The sequence below is a fragment of the Orcinus orca genome, chromosome 4 (assembly GCF_937001465.1).
Source record: "Orcinus orca chromosome 4, mOrcOrc1.1, whole genome shotgun sequence".
In the NCBI taxonomy this organism is placed as follows: domain Eukaryota; kingdom Metazoa; phylum Chordata; class Mammalia; order Artiodactyla; family Delphinidae; genus Orcinus; species Orcinus orca.
In genome coordinates, this window is record NC_064562.1 from 129163630 (window position 1) to 129182730 (window position 19101).

Genomic DNA, 19101 nt, shown 5'->3' on the forward strand with positions numbered 1-19101 from the left:
TTTAACCTGTATCCTATTTGTGATATTGTGATTCATAATAAGAAATATGAAGTTGATCATTGGCCCCATTTCTGGCACAGAGCTTCTAAAACCCTTGGAATTTCCTAAGTGAGATAGTGATAAAGGTATATTTTGTTATGTTGATGAGGTGGCTTATGGACCCCACTAAGAATGGAGGCCGGTGGCATGGGGAACCAACCTTGTGGTTAAAAGGTTGGAACTTTTTATTTTTAAATTTTTTATACAGCAGGTTCTTATTAGTCATCAGTTTTATACACATCAGTGTATACATGTCAATCCCAATCGCCCAATTTATCACACCACCATCCCCACACCCCATAGGGCTTTCCCCCCTTGGTGTCCATACGTTTGTTCTCTACAACTGTGTCTCAACTTCTGCCCTGCAAACCGGTTCATCTGTACCATTTTTCTAGGTTCCACATACATGCGTTAATATACGATATTTGTTTTTCTCTTTCTGACTTACTTCACTCTGTATGACAGTCTCTAGATCCATCCACGTCTCAACAAATGACCCAATTTCGTTCCTTTTTATGGCTGAGTAATATTCCATTGTATACATGTACCACAACTTCTTTATCCATTCGTCTGTCGATGGGCATTTAGGTTGCTTCCATGATCTGGCTATTGTAAATAGTGCTGCAATGAATATTGGGGTGCATGTGTCTTTTTGAATTATGGTTTTCTCTGGGTATATGCCCAGTAGTGGGATTGCTGGTTCATATGGTAATTCTATTTTTAGTTTTTTAAGGAACCTCCATACTGTTCTCCATAGTGGCTGTATCAATGTACATTCCCACCAACAGTGCAAGAAGGTTCCCTTTTCTCCACACCCTCTCCAGCATTTGTTGTTTGTAGATTTTCTGATGATGCCCATTCTAACTGGTGTGAGGTGATACCTCATTGTAGTTTTGATTTGCATTTCTCTAATAGTGATGTTGAGCAGCTCTTCATGTGCCTCTTGGCCATCTGTATGTCCTCTTTGCAGAAATGTCTATTTAGGTCTTTGCCCATTTTTGGATTGGGTTGTTTGTTCTTTAATATTGATGAGCTGTTTATATAGTTAGGAGATTAACCCTTTGTCCGTTGATTCATTTGCAAATATTTTCTCCCATTCTGAGGGTTGTCTTTTTGTCTTGTTTGTAGTTTCCTTTGCTGTGTAAAAGCTTTTAAGTTTCATTTGGTCCCATTTGTATATTTTTGTTTTTATTTCCATTACTCTAGGAGGTAGATCAAAAAAGATCTTGCTGTGATTTATGTCAAAGAGTGTTCTTCCTGTGTTTTCCTCTAACAGTTTTATAGTGTCCAGACTTACATTTAGGTCTCGAATCCATTTTGAATTTATTTTTGTGTATGGTGTTAGGGAGTGTTCTAATTTCATTCTTTTACATGGAGCTGTCCAGTTTTCCTAGCACCACTTATTGAAGAGGCTGTCTTTTCTCCATTGTATATCTTTGCCTCCTTTGTCATAGATTAGTTGACCATAGGTGCATGGGTTTATCTCAGGGCTTTCTATCTTGTTCCATTAATATATGTTTCTGTTTTTGTGCCAGTACCATACTGTCTTGATTACTGCAGCTTTGTAGTATAGTCTGAAGTCAGGGAGTGTGATTCCTCCAGCTCCATTTTTTTCCCTCAAGACTGCTTTGGCTATTCGGGGTCTTTTGTGTTTCCATACAAATTTTAAGATTTTTTTTGTTCTAGTTCCGTAAAAAATGTCATTGGTAATTTGATAGGGATTGCATTGAATCTGTAGATTGCTTTGGGTAGTATAGTCATTTTTACAATATTGATTCTTCCAATCTAAGAACATGGTATATCTCTCCATCTGTTGGTATCATCTTTAATTTCTTTAATCAGTGTCTTATAATTTTCTGCATACAGGTCTTTTGTCTCCTTAGGTAGGTTTATTCCTAGGTATTTTATTCTTTTTGTTGCAGTGGTAAATGGGAGTGTTTCCTTAATTTCTCTTTCAGATTTTTCATCATTAATGTATAGGAATGCAAGAGATTTCTGTGCATTAATTTTGTATCCTGCAACTTAACCAAATTCATTGATTAGCTTTAGTAGTTTTCTGGTGGCATCTTTAAGATTCTCTATGTATAGTATCATGTCATCTGCAAACAGTGACAGGTTTACTTCTTCTTTTCCAATGTGTATTCCTTTTATTTCTTTTTCTTTTCTGATTGCCGTGGCTAGGACTTCCAAGACTATGTTGAACAATAGTGGTGAGAGTGGACATCCTTGTGTTTTTCCTGATCTTAGAGGAAATGCTTTCAGTTTTTCACCATTGAGAATGATGTTTGCTGTGGGTTTGTCATATATGGCCTTTATTATGTTGAGGTAGGTTCCCTCTATGCCCACTTTCTGGAGAGTTTTTTATCATAAATGGGTGTTGAATTTTGTCAAAAGCTTTTTCTGCATCTATTGAGATGATCATATAGTTTTTATTCTTCAATTTGTTAATATGGTGTATTACATTGATTGATTTGTATATATTGAAGAATCCTTGCATCCCTGGGATAAATCCCACTTGATCATGGTGTATGATCCTTTTAATGTGTTGTTGGATTCTGTTTGCTAGTATTTTGTTGAGGATTTTTGCATCTATATTCATCAGTGATATTGGTCTGTAATTTTCTTTTTTGTAGTATCTTTGTCTGGTTTTGGTATCAGGGTGATGATGGCCTCATAGAATGAGTTTGGGAGTGTTCCTTCCTCTGCAATTTTTTGGAAGAGTTTGAGAAGGATGGGTGTTAGCTCTTCTCTAAGTGTTTGATAGAATTCACCTGTGAAGCCATCTGGTCCTGGACTTTTGTTTGCTGGAAGATTTTTAATCACAGTTTCAATTTCTTTCCTTGTGATTCATCTGTTCATATTTTCTATTTCTTCCTGGTTCAGTCTTGGAAGGTTATACCTTTCTAAGAATGTGTCCATTTCTTCCAGGTTGTCCATTTTACTGGCATAGAGTTGCTTGTAGTAGTCTCTTAGGATGCTTTGTATTTCTGCGGTGTCTGTTTAACTCCTCCTTTTTCATATCTAATTTTATTGATTTGAGTCCTCTCCCTCTTTTTCTTGAGTCTTGCTAATGGTTTATCAATTTTATTTATCTTCTCAAAGAACCAGCTTTTAGTTTTATTGATCTTTGCTATTGTTTTCTTTGTTTCTATTTCATTTATTTCTGCTCTGATATTTATGATTTCTTTCCTTCTGCTAACTTTGGGTTTTGTTTGTTCTTCTTTCTCTAGTTCCTTTAGGTGTAAGGTTATTGTTTATTTGAGATTTTTCTTGTTTCTTGAGGTAGGCTTGTATAGCTATAAACTTCCCTCTTAAAACTGCTTTTGTTGCATCCCATAGGATTTGGATCGTCATGTTTTCATGTCATTTTTTTCTAGGTATTTTTTGATTTCCTCTTTGATTTCTTCAGTGATCTCTTGGTTATTTAGTAACGTATTGCTTAGTCCATGTGTTTGTGTTTTTTACATTTTTTCCCTGTAACATTTCTAATCTCACAGCATTGTGGTCAGAAAAGATGCTTGATGTGATTTCAGTTTTCTTAAATTTACTGAGGCTTGATTTGTGACCCAAGATGTGATCTATCCTGGAGAATGTTCCGTGCGCACTTGCAAAGATAGTGTAATGTGCGGTTTCTGGATGGAATATCCTATAAATCTGTGTGGTCTATTGTGTCATTTAAAGCTTGTGTTTCCTTATTTATTTTCATTTTGGATGATCTGTCCATTGGTGTAAGTGAGGTGTTAAAGTCCCCCACTATTATTGTGTTACTGTTGATTTCCTCTTTTACAGCTGTTAGCAGTTGCCTTATGTATTGAGGTGCTCCTATGTTGGGAGCGTATATATTTATAATTGTTATATCTTCTTCTTGCATTGATCCCTTGATCATTATGTAGTGTCCTTCCTTGTCTCTTGTGACATTCTTTATTTTAAAGTCTATTTTATCTGATATGAGTATAGCTACTCCAGCTTTCTTTTGATTTCCATTTGCATGGAATATCTTTTTCCATCCCCTCACTTTCAGTCTGTATGTGTCCCTAGATCTGAAGTGGGTCTCTTGTAGACTTGTTTTTGTATCCATTCAGCAAGCCTGTGTCTTTTGGTTGGAGCATTTAATCCATTCACGTTTAAGGTAATTATCGATATGTATGTTCCTGTGACCATTTTCTTAATTGGTTTGGGTTTTTTTTTTTTTAACATCTTTATTGGGGTATAATTGCTTTACAATGGTGTGTTAGTTTCTGCTTTATAACAAAGTGAATCAGTTATACATATACATATGTTCCCATATGTCTTCCCTCTTGCGTCTCCCTCCCTCCCACCCTCCCTATCCCACCCCTCCAGGCTGTCACAAAGCACCGAGCCAATATCCCTGTGCCATGCGGCTGCTTCCCACTAGCTATCTACCTTACTACGTTTGTTAGTGTGTATATGTCCATGACTCTCTCTCGCCCTGTCACAGCTCACCCTTCCCCCTCCCCATAACCTCAAGTCCGTTCTCTAGTAGGTCTGCATCTTTATTCCTGCCTTACCCCTAGGTTCTTCATGACATTTTGTTTTCTTAAATTCCATATATATGTGTTAGCATACAGTATTTGTCTTTTTCTTTCTGACTTACTTCACTCTGTATGACAGACTCTAGGTCTATCCACCTCATTACAAATAGCTCAGTTTTGTTTCTTTTTATGGCTGAGTAATATTCCATTGTATATATGTGCCACATCTTCTTTATCCATTCATCCGATGATGGGCACTTAGGTTATTTCTATCTCTGGGCCACTGTAAATAGAGCTGCAATGAACATTTTGGTACATGACTGTTTTTGAATTTCGGTTTTCTCAGGGTATATGCCCAGTAGTGGGATTGCTGGGTCATATGGTAGTTCTATTTGTAGTTTTTTAAGGAACCTCAATACTGTTCTCCACAGTGGCTGACCCAATTCACACTCCCACCAGCAGTGCAAGAGTGTTCCCTTTTCTCCACACCCTCTCCAGCATTTATTGTTTCGAGATTTTTTTGATGATGGCCATTCTGACCGGTGTGAGATGATATCTCATTGTAGTTTTGATTTGCATTTCTCTAATGATTAATGATGTTGAGCATTCTTTCATGTGTTTGTTGGCAGTCTGTATATCTCCTTTGGAGAAATGTCTATTTAGGTCTTCTGCCCATTTTTGGATTGGGTTGTTTGTTTTTTTGTTATTGAGCTGCATGAGCTGCTTGTAAATTTTGGAGATTAATCCTTTGTCAGTTGCTTCATTTGCAAATATTTTCTCCCATTCTGAGGGTTGTCTTTTGGTCTTGTTTGTGGTTTCCTTTGCTGTGCAAAAGCTTTGAAGTTTCATTAGGTCCCATTTGTTTATTTTTGTTTTTATTTCTGTTCCTCTAGGAGGTGGGTCAGAAAGGATCTTGCTGTGATTTATGTCATAGAGTGTTCTGCCTATGTTTTCCTCTAAGAGTTTGATAGTTTCTGGCCTTACATTTAGGTCTTTAATCCATTTTGAGCTTGTTTTTGTGTATGGTGTTAGGGAGTGATCTAATCTCATACTTTTACATGTAGCTGTCCAGTTTCCCAGCACCACTTATTGAAGAGGCTGTCCTTTCTCCACTGTACACTCCTGCCACCTTTATCAAAGATAAGGTGTCCATATGTGCGTGGGTTTATCTCTGGGCTTTCTATCCTGTTCCATTGATCTATCTTTCTGTTTTTGTGCCAGTACCACACTGTCTTGATCACTGTAGCTTTGTAGTATAGTCTGAAGTCAGGGAGCCTGATTCCTCCAGTTCCTTTTTTTGTTCTCAAGATTGCTTTGGCTATTCGGGGTCTTTTGTGTTTCCATACAAATTGCTAAATTGTTTGTTCTAGTTCTGTGAAAAATGCCAGTAGTAGTTTGATAGGGATTGCATTGAATCTATAGATTGCTTTGGGTATTAGAGTCATTTTCACAATGTTGATTCTTCCAATCCAAGAACATGGTATGTCTCTCCATCTATTTGTATCATCTTTAATTTCTTTCATCAGTGTCTTATAATTTTCTGCATACAGGTCTTTTGTCTCCTTAGGTAGGTTTATTCCTAGATATTTTAGTCTTTTTGTTGCAATGGTAAATGGGAGTGTTTTCTTGATTTCACTATCAGATTTTTCATCATTAGTATATAGGAATGCCAGAGATTTCTGTGCATTAATTTTGTATCCTGCCACTTTACCAAATTCATCGATAAGCTCTAGTAGTTTTCTGGTAGCATCTTTAGGATTCTCTATGTATAGGATCATGTCATCTGCAAACAGTGACAGCTTTACTTCTTTTCCGAATTGGATTCCTTTTATTTCCTTTTCTTCTCTGATTGCTGTGGCTAAAACTTCCAAAACTGTGTTGAATAAGAGTGGTGAGACTGGGCAACCTTGTCTTGTTCCTGATCTTAGTGGAAATGCTTTCAGTTTTTCACCATTGAGGGTGATGTTTGCTATGGGCTTGTCATATATGGCCTTTATTATGTTGAGGAAAGTTCCCTCTATGCCTACTTTCTGCAGGGTTTTTTTAAATCATAAATGGGTGTTGACTTGTGTCAAAAGCTTTCTCTGCATCTATTGAGATGATCATATGGTTTTTCTCCTTCAATTTGTTAATATGGTTTATCACATTGATAGATTTGCTTATATTGAAGAATCCTTGCATTCCTGGAATAAACCCCACTTGATCATGGTGTATGATCCTTTTAATGTACTGTTGGATTCTGTTTGCTAGTATTTTGTTGAGGATTTTTGCATCTATGTTCATCAGTGATATTGGCCTGTAGTTTTCTTTCTTTGTGACATCCTTGTCTGGTTTTGGTATCAAGGTGATGGTGGCCTCGTAGAATGAATTTGGGAGTGGTCCTCCCTCTGCTATATTTTGGAAGAGTTTGAGAAGGATAGGTGATAGCTCTTCTCTAAATGTTTGATAGAATTCGCCTGTGAAGCCATCTGGTCCTTGGCTTTTGTTTGTTGGAAGATTTTTAATCACAGTTTCAATTTCAGTGCTTGTGATTGGTCTGTTCATATTTTCTATTTCTTCCTGATTCAGTCTTGGCAGGTTGTGCATTTCTAAGAATTTGTCTATTTCTTCCAGATTGTCCATTTTATTGGCATAGAGTTGCTCGTAGTAATCTCTCATGATCTTTTTTATTTCTGCAGTGTCAGTTGTTACCTCTCCTTTTTTATTTCTAATTCTATTGATTTGAGTCTTCTCACTTTTTTTCTTGATGAGTCTGGCTAGTGGTTTATCTATTTTGTTTATCTTCTCAAAGAACCAGCTTTTAGTTTCATTGATCTTTGCTATTGTTTCCTTCATTTCTTTTTCATTTATTTCTGATCTGATTTTTATGATTTCTTTCCTTCTGCTAGCTTTGGGGTTTTTTGTTCTTCTTTCTCTAATTGCTTGAGGTGCAAGGTTAGGTTGTTTATTCGAGATGTTTCCTGCTTCTTAAGGTGGGCTTGTATTGCTATAAACTTCCCCCTTAGAACTGCTTTTGCTGCATCCCATAGGTTTTGGGTCGTTGTGTCTCCATTGTCATTTGTTTCTAGGTATTTTTTAATTTCCTGTTTGATTTCTTCAGTGATCACTTCATTATTAAGTAGTGTATTATTTAGCCTCCATGTGTTTGTATTTTTTACAGATCTTTTCCTGTAATTGATATCTAGTCTCATGGCGTTGTGGTCAGAAAAGATACTTGATACAATTTCAATTTTCTTAAATTTACCAAGGCTTGATTTGTGACCCAAGATATGATCTATCCTGGAGAATGTTCCATGAGCACTTGAGAAAGATGTGTATTCTGTTGTTTTTGGATGGAGTGTCCTATAAATATCAATTAAGTCCATCTTGTTTAATGTATCATTTAAAGCTTGTGTTTCCTTATTTATTTTCATTTTGGATGATCTGTCCATGGGTGAAAGTGGGGTGTTTAAGTCCCCTACTATGAATGTGTTACTGTCGATTTCCCCTTTTATGGCTGTTAGTATTTGCCTTATGTATTGAGATGCTCCTATGTTGGGTGCATAAATATTTACAATTGTTATATCTTCTTCTTGGATCGATCCCTTGATCATTATGTAGTGTCCTTCTTTGTCTCTTTTAATAGTCCTTATTTTAAAGTCTATTTTGTCTGATATGAGAATTGCTACTCCAGCTTTCTTTTGGTTTCCATTTGCATGGAATATCTTTTTCCATCCCCTTACTTTCAGTCTGTATGTGTCTCTAGGTCTGAAGTGGGTCTCTTGTAGACAGCATATATAAGGGTCTTGTTTTTGTATCCATTCAGCCAATCTGTGTCTTTTGGTGGGAGCATTTAGTCCATTTACCTTTAAGGTAATTATCGATATGTATGTTCCTATTCCCATTTTCTAAATTGTTTTGGGTTCGTTATTATAGGTCTTTTCCTTCTCTTGTGTTTCTTGTCTAGAGAAGTTCCTTTAGCATTTGTTGTAAAGCTGGTTTGGTGGTGCTGAACTCTCTCAGCTTTTGCTTGTCTGTAAAGGTTTTAATTTCTCCATCAAATCTGAATGAGATCCTTGCTGGGTAGAGTAGTCTTGGCTGCAGGTTTTTCTCCTTCATCACTTTCAGTATGTCCTGCCACTCCCTTCTGGCTTGTAGGGTTTCTGCTGAGAGATCAGCTGTTAACCTTATGGGGATTCCCTTATGTGTTATTTGTTGTTTTTCCCTTGCTGCTTTTAATATGCTTTCTTTGTATTTAATTTTTGACAGTTTGATTAATATATGTCTTGGCATATTTCTCCTTGTATTTATCCTGTATGGGACTCTCTGTGCTTCCTGGACTTGATTAACTATTTCCTTTCCCATATTAGGGAAGTTTTCAACTATAATCTCTTCAAATATTTTCTCAGTCCCTTTCTTTTTCTCTTCTTCTTCTGGAACCCCTATAATTCGAATGTTGGTGTGTTTAATGTTGTCCCAGAGGTCTCTGAGACTGTCCTCAGTTCTTTTCATTCTTTTTTCTTTATTCTGCTCTGCAGTAGTTATTTCCACTATTTTATCTTGCAGGTCACTTATCCTTTCTTCTGCCTCAGTTATTCTGCTATTGATCCCATCTAGAGTACTTTTAATTTCATTTATTGTGTTGTTCATCGTTGCTTGTTTCATCTTTATTTCTTCTAGGTCCTTGTTAACTGTTTCTTGCATTTTGTCCATTCTATTGTCCATTCTATCTCCAAGATTTCGGATCAACCTTACTATCATTATTCTGAATACTTTTTCAGGTAGACTGCCTATTTCCTTTTCATTTGTTAGGTCTGGTGCATTTTTATGTTGCTCCTTTATCTGCTGTGTGTTTTTCTGTCTTCTCATTTTGCTTATCTTACTGTGTTTGGGGTCTCCTTTTTGCAGACTGCAGGTTCGTAGTTCCCGCTGTTTTTGATGTCTGTCTCCAGTGGCTAAGGTTGGTTCAGTGGGTTGTGTAGGCTTCCTGGTGGAGGGGACTAGTGCCTGTGTTCTGGTGGATGAGGCTGGATCTTGTCTCTCTAGTGGGCAGGTTCACATCTGGTGGTGTGTTTTGGGGTGTCTGTGGCCTTATTATGATTTTAGGCAGCCTCTCTGCTAATGGGTGGGGTTGTGTTTCTGTTTTGCTAGTTGTTTGGAGTAGGTTGTCCAGCACTGTGGCCTGCTGGTCGTTGAGTGAAGCTGGGTGCTGGTGTTAAGATGGAGGTCTCTGGGAGATTTTCGCCGTTTGATATTATGTGGAGCTGGGAGGTCTCTTGTTGACCAGTGTCCTGAAGTTGGCTCTCCTACCTCAGAGGCAGAGCCCTGAGTCCTGGCGGAGCACCAAGAGGCTTTCATCCACACGGCTCAGAATAAAAGGGAGAAAAAGTAGAGAGAATTAGTAGAAGTATGAGGAAAGAAAGAAGGAAAGGAGGGAAGGAAGGAAGGAAGAAAGAAAGAAAGAAAGAAAGAAAGAAAGAAAGAAAGAAAGAAGCAAAGAAGGAAAGAAGGAAAGAAAGGAGGGAGGGAGGAAGGAAGGAAGGAGGGAAAGAAGGAAAAAAGAAAGAAGATACAGTAAAAATAAAATAAAGTATAATAAAGTTATTGAATTAAAAAATTCTTATTTAGAAAAAAAAAGGGACAGATAGAACCTTAGGACAAATGTTGGAAGCAAAGCTATACAGACAAAATCTTACACAGAAGCATACACATACACCGTCACTAAAAGAGGTAAAGGGGGAAAAATCATAAATCTTGCTCTCAGAGACCACCTCCTCAATTTGGGATGATTCATTGTCTAAAGGAGGGAAGGAAGGAAGGAAGGAAAAAAAGAAAGAATGAAGGTAAAGTATAATAACGTTATTAAAATTAATTATTAAGAAAAAAATTAAAAAGAAAACCATGGACGGATAGAACCCTAGGACAAATGGTGGAAGCAAGACTATACAGACAAGATCTCACACAGAAGCATACACATACACATTCATAAAAAGAGGAAAAGGGAAAAAAAATCATAGATCTTGCTCCTAAAGTCCACTTCCTTAATTTGGGATGATTGGTTGTCTATTCAGGTATTCCACAGATGCAGGGTATATCAAGTTGATTGTGGAGCTTTAATCCGCTGCTTCTGAGGCTGCTGGGAGAGATTTCCCTTTCTCTTCTTTGTTCTCACAGCTCCCAGGGGCTCAGCTTTGGATTTGGCCCCGCCTCTGCGTGTAGGTCGCTGGAGGGCGTCTGTTTTTTGCTTAGACAGGACGGGGTTAAAGGAGCCGCTGATTCGGGGGCTCTGGCGCACTCAGGCCGGCGGGGAGGGAGGGGCACGGAGTGCGGGGCGGGCCTGCGGCGGCAGAGGCCGGCATGACTTTGCACCAGCCTGAGGCCCGCCGTGCGTTCTCCCGGGGAAGTTGTCCCTGGATCCCGGGAACCTGGCAGTGGCGGGCTGCACAGGCTCCGCGGAAGAGGGGTGTGGAGAGTGACCTGTGCTCGCACACAGGCCCCTTGGTGGCAGCAGCAGCAGCCTTAGCGTCTCCCGCCCGTCTCTGGGGTCCGCGCTTTTAGCCGCGGCTCGCGCCCGTCTCTGGAGCTCCTTTAAGCAGCGCTCTTAAACCCCTCTCCTCACGCACCAGGAAACAAAGAGGGAAGAAAAAGTCTCTTGCCTCTTCGGCAGGTGCAGACTTTTCCCCCGGACTCCCTCCCGGCTAGCCGTGGTGCACTAACCCCTTCAGGCTATGTTCAAGCCGCCCACCCCAGTCCTCTCCCTGCGCTCCGTCCGAAACCGAAACCCGAGCCTCAAAGCCTCAGCTCGCAGTCCCGCCTGCCCCGGCGGGTGAGCAGACAAGCCTCTCGGGCTGGTGAGTGCCGGTCGGCACCGATTCTCTGTGCGGGAATCTCCCAGCTTTGCCCTCCGCACCCGTTGCTATGCACTCCTCCGCGGCTTCGAAGCTCCCCCCTCCGCCTCCCGCAGTCTCCGCCCGCGAAGGGGCTTCCTAGTGTGTGGAAACTTTTCCACCTTCACAGCTCCCTCCCACTGGTGCAGGTGCCGTCCCTATTCTTTTCTCTGTTTTTTCTTTTTTTTTCTTTTGCCCTACCCAGGTACGTGGGGAGTTTCTTGCCTTTTGGGAGGTCTGAGGTCTTCTGCCAGCCTTCAGTAGGTGTTCTGTAGGAGTTGTTCCACGTGTAGATGTATTTCTGGTGTATCTGTGGGGAGGAAGGTGATCTCCGCGTCTTACTCTTCCACCATCTTCAAGGTCCCCCCTGGGTTTGTTTTTGTAGGTCCTCTTCTTCTCTTGTGTTTCCCACTCAGAGAAGTTCCTTTAGCATTTGTTGTAGAGCTGGTTTGGTGGTGCTGAATTCTCTTTGCTTTTGCTTGTCTGTAAAGCTTTTGATTTCTCCATTGAATCTGAATGAGATCCTTGCCGGGTAGAGTAATCTTGGTTGTAGGTTCTTCCCTTTCATCACTTTAAGTGTATCATGCCACTCCCTTCTGGCTTGTAGAGTTTCTGCTGAGAAATCAGCTGTTAACCTTATGGGAGTTCCCTTGTATGTTTGTCGTTTTCCCCTTGCTGCTTTTAATAATTTCTCTTTGTCTTTAATTTTTACCAATTTGATTACTATGTGTCTCAGCATGTTTCTCCTTGGGTTTATCCTGTATGGGACTCGCTGCACTTCCTGGACTTGGGTGGCTATTTCCTTTCCCATGTTAGGGAAGTTTTCGACTATAATCTCTTCAAATATTTTCTGGGGTTCTTTCTCTCTTCTCCTTCTGGGACCCCTATAATGCGAATGTTGTTGCATTTAATGTTGTTCCAGAGGTCTCTTAGGCTGTCTTCATTTCTTTTCATTCTTTTTTCTTTATTCTGTTCTGCAGCAGTGAATTCCACCATTCTGTCTTCCAGGTCACTTTCTGTTCTTCTGCCTCAGTTATTCTGCTATTGATTCCTTCTAGTGTAGTTTTCATTTGGTTATTGTATTGTTCGTCTCTGTTTGTTTGTTCTTTAATTCTTCTAGGTCTTTGTTAAACATTTCTTGCATCTTCTTGATCTTTGCCTCCATTCTTTTTCTGAGGTCCTGGATCATCTTCACTATCATTATTCTGAATTCTTTTTCTGAAAGGTTACCTATCTCCACTTCATTTAGTTGTTTTTCTGTGGTTTTATCTTGTTCCTTCATCTGGCACATAGCCCTCTGCCTTTTCATCTTGTCTATCATTCTGTGAATGTGGTTTTTGTTCCACAGGCTGCAGGATTGTAGTTCTTCTTGCTTCTGCTGTGTGCCCTCTGGTGCAAAAGGTTGGAACTTTAATGTTATCCCCTCACCATGGGGTAAGGGAGAGGGGCTGGAGGTTGAATCAATCACCATTTGTCAGTGATTTAATCAATCATGTCACTGTAATGAAACTTCCATAAAAACCCAAAAAGGATGGGGTTTGGAGAGTTTCTGGGTTGATGAACATGTAGAGAGACTAGAGAAATCAGGAAAGGCATGGAACCTCCACACCCTTACCCCATATCTTGGCCTGTTCACCTCATATATCTGCACCTCATATATCTGATATATCTCATATATCTATTTCTGAGTTATATCCATTTGTAATAAAACAGTGATCCAATAAGGAAAATGTTTCTCTGAGTTTTGGGAGCCACTCTAGCATATTCATCAGAACCAAGGAGGGGGGTTTTGGAACGTCCAATCTATAGCCAGTGGTTCAAGATGGAGGTGATAACCTGGACTTGGGACTTGAGGTGAAAACCTGAACAGGGAGGGACTCTTGTAGGATGTGGCCCTTAGCCTGTGGGATCTGTTACTATATTTGGGAAGACAGTGTCAGAATGGTGTTGAGTTGTGGGACACCCAGCTGGTGTCTAAGCCTTGCTTGGTGATGTGGAAGAACCTCTCCACCATATGTTGTAATTGGTGATCAGAGCAGTTTACTCTCCTTTGCTTAACTCAGTACCAGGCATTGTATAGGCGCTGGATATATGTATTTAATATGTAATAATAATGCTTATATATTGTATCCAAAATCACTTGTTTAGTAGATAATTTATTTAAGTACTTTACACATTTGGAAAGGAATTACTGTTCAGTAAGTATTTATGTTTGAATTGCATCCCAGCACACAATTTCTACAGATATCTATCAATCATCTATCTCTGTTGGTCTATTTATTTTCCAAATATATAAAACTATTGATAGCAACGAAAAAGCAGAAAAAGGAATCAAATATATTGTCTACTAGCTTTGAAATAGTTGTATGCGCGGGTTCTACCAGTGTATTTCAAAGATGAGGAAAATATTACCTCTGGATCCATGGGTGGATACTTTCGACCTTTGCTTTTTCCAAGGCATTTGGTCTTTCCTCCTTCCAGTAGTTGACACCAAAAGCCCTTTTGGGGATCAAAACTACAAAAGATCAAATATATAAATGATAATAAAAATATAATGATTATAAGTTATACACAGATTTCTTTGACATCATTAAGTGGTATATAGTAAGATGACTGAATGTAATGAAAATATACTTCTTTTTTTTTAACATCTTTATTGGAGTATAATTGCTTTACAATGGTGTGTTAGTTTCTGCTTTATAACAAAGTGAATCAGCTATACGTATACATATATCCCCATATCTCCTTCCTCTTACATCTTCCTCCCTCCCACTCTCCCAAACCCACCCCTGATCTCCCTGTGCTATGTGGCTGCTTCCCACTAGCTATCTATCTTACATTTGGTAGTGTATATATGTCCATGCCACTCTCTCACTTTGTCCCAGCTTACCCTTCCCCTGCCCCGTGTCCTCAAGTCCGTTCTCTAGTAGGTCTGCATCTTTATTCCCGTCTTACCCCTAGGTTCTTCATGACCACTTTTTTTTTTCTTTTTAGATTCCATATATATGTATTAGCATATGGTATTTGTTTTTCTCTTTCTGACTTACTTCACTCTGTATGACAGACTCTAGGTCCATCCACCTCACTACAAATAACTCAATTTCACTTCTTTTTATGGCTGAGTAATATTCCATTGTATATATGTGCCACATCTTCTTTATCCATTCATCTGTTGATGGACACTTACGTTGCTTCCATGTATATAAACCTGAATTAAAGCTTCTAAGAAAACTGCTATATTTTTTTAACAGTTCAATATGTTTATACTTTTCAAGGAGGAAATTAAAAGGGTAAAGATATAATTCACTATATTTTTCCAGAGAACTTGAGACACAGATTATACAAATGGTGAATGTAAGATTAGACAAATCTTCATTTCTTTTGTTGAAGGCAGATGATCCTATTGGTTAATTCAGACCTGATATTCTTAAAGAAAATTCTAATGTTGTTTTGCTCCCATGGCTGCAAAAAGTTACAAAAGAATGTGTGGCCTAATTATTTGGTTTAAACTCAGATATATAAGAATTTTTGTTTAGGACTAACAAGGTAGGAAAAATGAAAGAATATACCAAATAGGAAGGGAAGTTTTAAATTTACTGCTATGGGACTTGCTGCATGCATAAAACATGGAAAAGGTTTGCATTTTTGTTGCTCAGCAGATGTTTTAGAAAGATGGAGCATAATTGAGTGGGACGTAAAGTTAATTAGTTGCAGAATAATTTTGTTGCCCTGGGCCCATTCCTATAATACCGGTGCACCTGCAATTTGCTTCTGCACATATGTGAACTCATTTAGGGGGAGAGGGAATTTTTCTTTACAGTTTCCTGCCCAATCTATTATTAGAGACCTGATCCTCGCAGTCCAGGTTGTCCTAGTACTTGTTATCAATTAAAATTAAATACATCACTGGTTAAATGGATAAAAGGAAGACAGAGTCATTTCCAGCCTGGACTTTTCAATCTGCTCCTTGCCTATCATAGGCCTTTCTCTAGTTTTCATTAATTTCCCAAGAGGAAAAACAATTCTGCATGCTGTGCAAAATGAGATGGGGGAGGCAGCATAACAGTGCCCCTAAACAGCATTTTCTGCCTCAGGATGAGAATATTTAACTGCATTAAGGTAAAATACAGCTCTGGCAACCAAGCCAAGATATTTATACACACTAAGAGTATCTCCTTTGCTCTCCGGTGTACAGAGGTCTCAGGATGGGCTGCTGTCACTCCTTGCTCTCCAAACAGCTGTTGTGAGGCAGAGCTTAATACAACCTGAGGAAGGAGAGCCATCCAGAATATTGAAAGTCATTCTTTTAGACAGGGTTGCCATACCCTTGAATCCACATTACTTTGCTGCCTTGGTTTCATTTACTGCATTGACAATGTTATATACCCGAAGTCTAACAATGGGCATTTATTCTTGCTAAGTTATATCAATTCCTTGTTTTATGGTTTGGTTTCAGTAGGCATGAAATTGTGAAATTAAGATGCAAAGCCTTTCTCAAATAACTGTGAGACAACTTTGAGGATATGAATTTGTTGCCTTACAAGTTCTTTTATTACACTGAACATCACTATAGTTATTAATTTTTGTGATGTGTGAGATGTATTCAAAACCATATATTCTGTACTTGTTTGTAATCTCTTCTTTAAAAGTATGATTTTACAGGTTTATTGAACCATAAGGAACTATTTGTAGTAAACAGGACAGAACCATTCCCTAAACTACTGCAGGCAGGCAGGGGAAGACATGCTGACATCAATAAATATTTATGTAAACGTATTCTGGAAGCTTTGTCTACTTAATCAACAGGGGCCATGCCTTGTGTTGTTTTTTCCATGTGTAGGTAAAAACTTCATTAGACTTGTTTTAGTGGATAAGGAACAACCCAATCTTATTGCTTCTTTTCCTGTCCTTCCATTACCCTCTCTAATTGTCTAATTGCTGATTCTAATCTGCTGTGAACTGGGAAATTATATAATCAAGCTTGTCAAAATTTTGTCTAAAACTTAATAGGCTGTATATCAGCACTTTGTGAGGGCATCAAGTACATGCCCTTTTAAATATATCTTTTGACTGCTTGGAGCTTTTGTTTTTGTTTGTTATTTTGCTTCTTTACACTTTTTTTTTCCATTTTCAGTCACCCAAGTACATGATTTTATTTTCCCAGGGTGACTGCAAGAATATCCCCCCTCCCACATTCTCTTCTGCAGAACGCCCTTGCCCCTCCTCATCAAGAGGCCGAGGCTCCTTTCCCTCCCCTTGGATTTGCACTGGCTCTAGTGACTTGGTTGCAATCAATAGAATATGGCGTAAGTGATGCTATGTGACTTGCAAGCCTAGGTCAGAGAAGGCCTTGAACCACATTCCCTCGATATACCACCCCCTCTCAGAACACAAAGCCACCACACTGTGAGAAAGTCACACAGAGGTCTTGTCCCTCTGAGCTCAGCTTCGAGCTATCCCAGTCCAAGAGCCAAAGGTGTGAGTAAAGAAGCTTCCAGAAGACTCCAGTCTCCAGCCATTCAAGTCATACCTAGATATTCATGTCTTCCCAAATATGGGCCCAAGTATATATTTTGAGCAGAGACAAGCTGTCCTGGCTGTGTCCTGTCTAAATTCCCAGCCCACAGGCTCCATGAGCATAATAAAATGGCTACGGTTACATGCCAGTAGGTTCTGGGCGGTCAGCTGTGCAATAATAACTACAACATTACACATGATTATATTTGGTTATACACAATTTAAAAAATACAGAGTAAAACATGAATGTATCCCTTTCCCAATTCTGCCCAAAACACTACTCACTTTCACAGAGCTAATGGAGGCCATCAACCTTTTATTTCTAACCTGTAAATTACTTGGGGAAAGAGATCTTTTCCACCTTTGTAACCTCAATTCCTAGACACTTTCTGCATAGAGCAGGCATGTAGAAAGTTTACTTAAACAAATTTTTATTGGGAAAAAGCTCACAAAAAGGGGAATTTGTGATACATAAAATGCCTATAAGGTAAAGTGTTCCTGGTATTCAAAAGGGAGACACTACATGAATAATGAGGACATTCCTTTGACTGCTTTTGAGTAGCATAATGATGTATAAATTCATACCTAGTATTAATGATGCTATATACACACCTACCAGTGATAATTTATGATGGCAAATAATGGAAATGAAATCAACCATGAGAATAGACTCACGTTAGTGCTTCAGAGTAATTATAATGAGGTGTAACTCCCAGAAACTTCTGGACTTCGTCCATCACAGTAACTGGGTCAGATCTCAGCTGCTGTCCATCAATAATTAGCAACTGTAGAGTCAAAAATAGTCACTTTATGAAGAACAAAATTAAATTAAATAGACCAAGCTGCCTCCCTTGACCTGGTATGATGTTAATCAATTAGATCAGTGTGAAAAGGAAGAAAATACGCACTACTTAGCATACATGTTAATGTTTACTATTCTTGTGTCCTTCCAAATAAACAGCAAATTTTGCCAAAGGCATTTTTTATAACCCTTAACTAACTTGATTGTAAATCATAAACACTGACACTCTCTCGATTTAGTAGTTCAGTAGAAACGCGATTTTCCATCTGCTCTGTAATACAGATAATTATCCAACCTATGAAATTCCATGAGTTAACCTTGGAGCCAAGGGCTTGGAAATATAATGGGCACACAGATGAAAATTACCCATCTATTCTCCTTGCAAACCACAACAGAGAACTCAGGTTTTAGTTGTGACCTGACTGGAATGAAGAAGATAAAGGATGTGGACGCTTTCCGCAAATCCTTATTTCCTGTTCTATCCCAAGTTCCTGGAGCTGTTACAACACTTTGCATTTTGACAGTCTAATCCATAACCTCCTTCTTTCCTTATAAGATTCCCACAGGACAGATGACACATGGGTATCTGCACATAGTGTTCCATAAAGGTTCTAACTGGCTGCTCCGCTACTGGTTATTGCCTATGAAGCACCTGACGCCTCCTGTGTGAGGCCCTACCACTTTGAGACCAGCTACCATCCGAAAGAAGATCCCCAGAATGTGTTTCACAGCCACTTAACATTGTAGTACTACCACTGACATTAAAAATGTAAAAATCCACATTTCTTCCTTAGGTATGGTCATCTCTGATAATAAATTGCTATCTGTGGCAATGTTAATTTATATTTTCTGTTTGTCAGTGCAACACTATGAGGATATAATAAACAGAAGAAATTCAGTTCAGGACATTACCTGAGAAGTAGCAAAGTAAGTTAGCCATCTTTCTATGTGGACCGCATACCATCCAGGTAATAGGCATCTTCTCTGCAAAGTTTTCAGGTCAGATGGGGCCCAATGTGCTGTTGTGATAACTTCATAGAAATTAAACCTCAGGGCAGCTGGATCTTCATGTGATCTTTGGTGCTTTAATAAGAAAGTCAATTGTAAAATTAATTTTCTTTATGCCTGCATAGGTATGTGTGCATGTATGTGTTTGATGTGTGGATATATGTGTGTGTGTCATGTGTCTTTTATTCCAAAAAGAGTAACTAAAAATAATTAATTGACTTTAGAATGAAAAATAAGGTGAAAAGTGCACACTATATTGAAGGCTAGGCATTGGCATATTGTTTATATAGAGTATAAGCCTTCCATATATATCAAGTAGCATTCAGATAAGCCTGTGGTTGTCTTCATGTCTAAAACGTTTAGGTGTAAGACAAGA

The 19101-nt window shown here is 38.9% G+C and overlaps 1 protein-coding gene across 1 annotated transcript in view; it reads right to left on the reverse strand.

The window, feature by feature from the left end:
* The window catches only part of LOC101270501 (N-deacetylase and N-sulfotransferase 4), a 251015-nt gene that overhangs the window by 4745 nt on the left and 227169 nt on the right, over window positions 1–19101 (reverse strand). Inside the window, exons 10-12 of the mRNA XM_049708891.1 lie at window positions 18630–18800; window positions 17591–17700; window positions 13811–13913 (exon numbers count right to left, since the gene is read on the reverse strand). Coding sequence (XP_049564848.1) covers window positions 13811–13913; window positions 17591–17700; window positions 18630–18800 — 384 coding nt within the window. The remainder of the gene's footprint in view (window positions 1–13810; window positions 13914–17590; window positions 17701–18629; window positions 18801–19101) is intronic.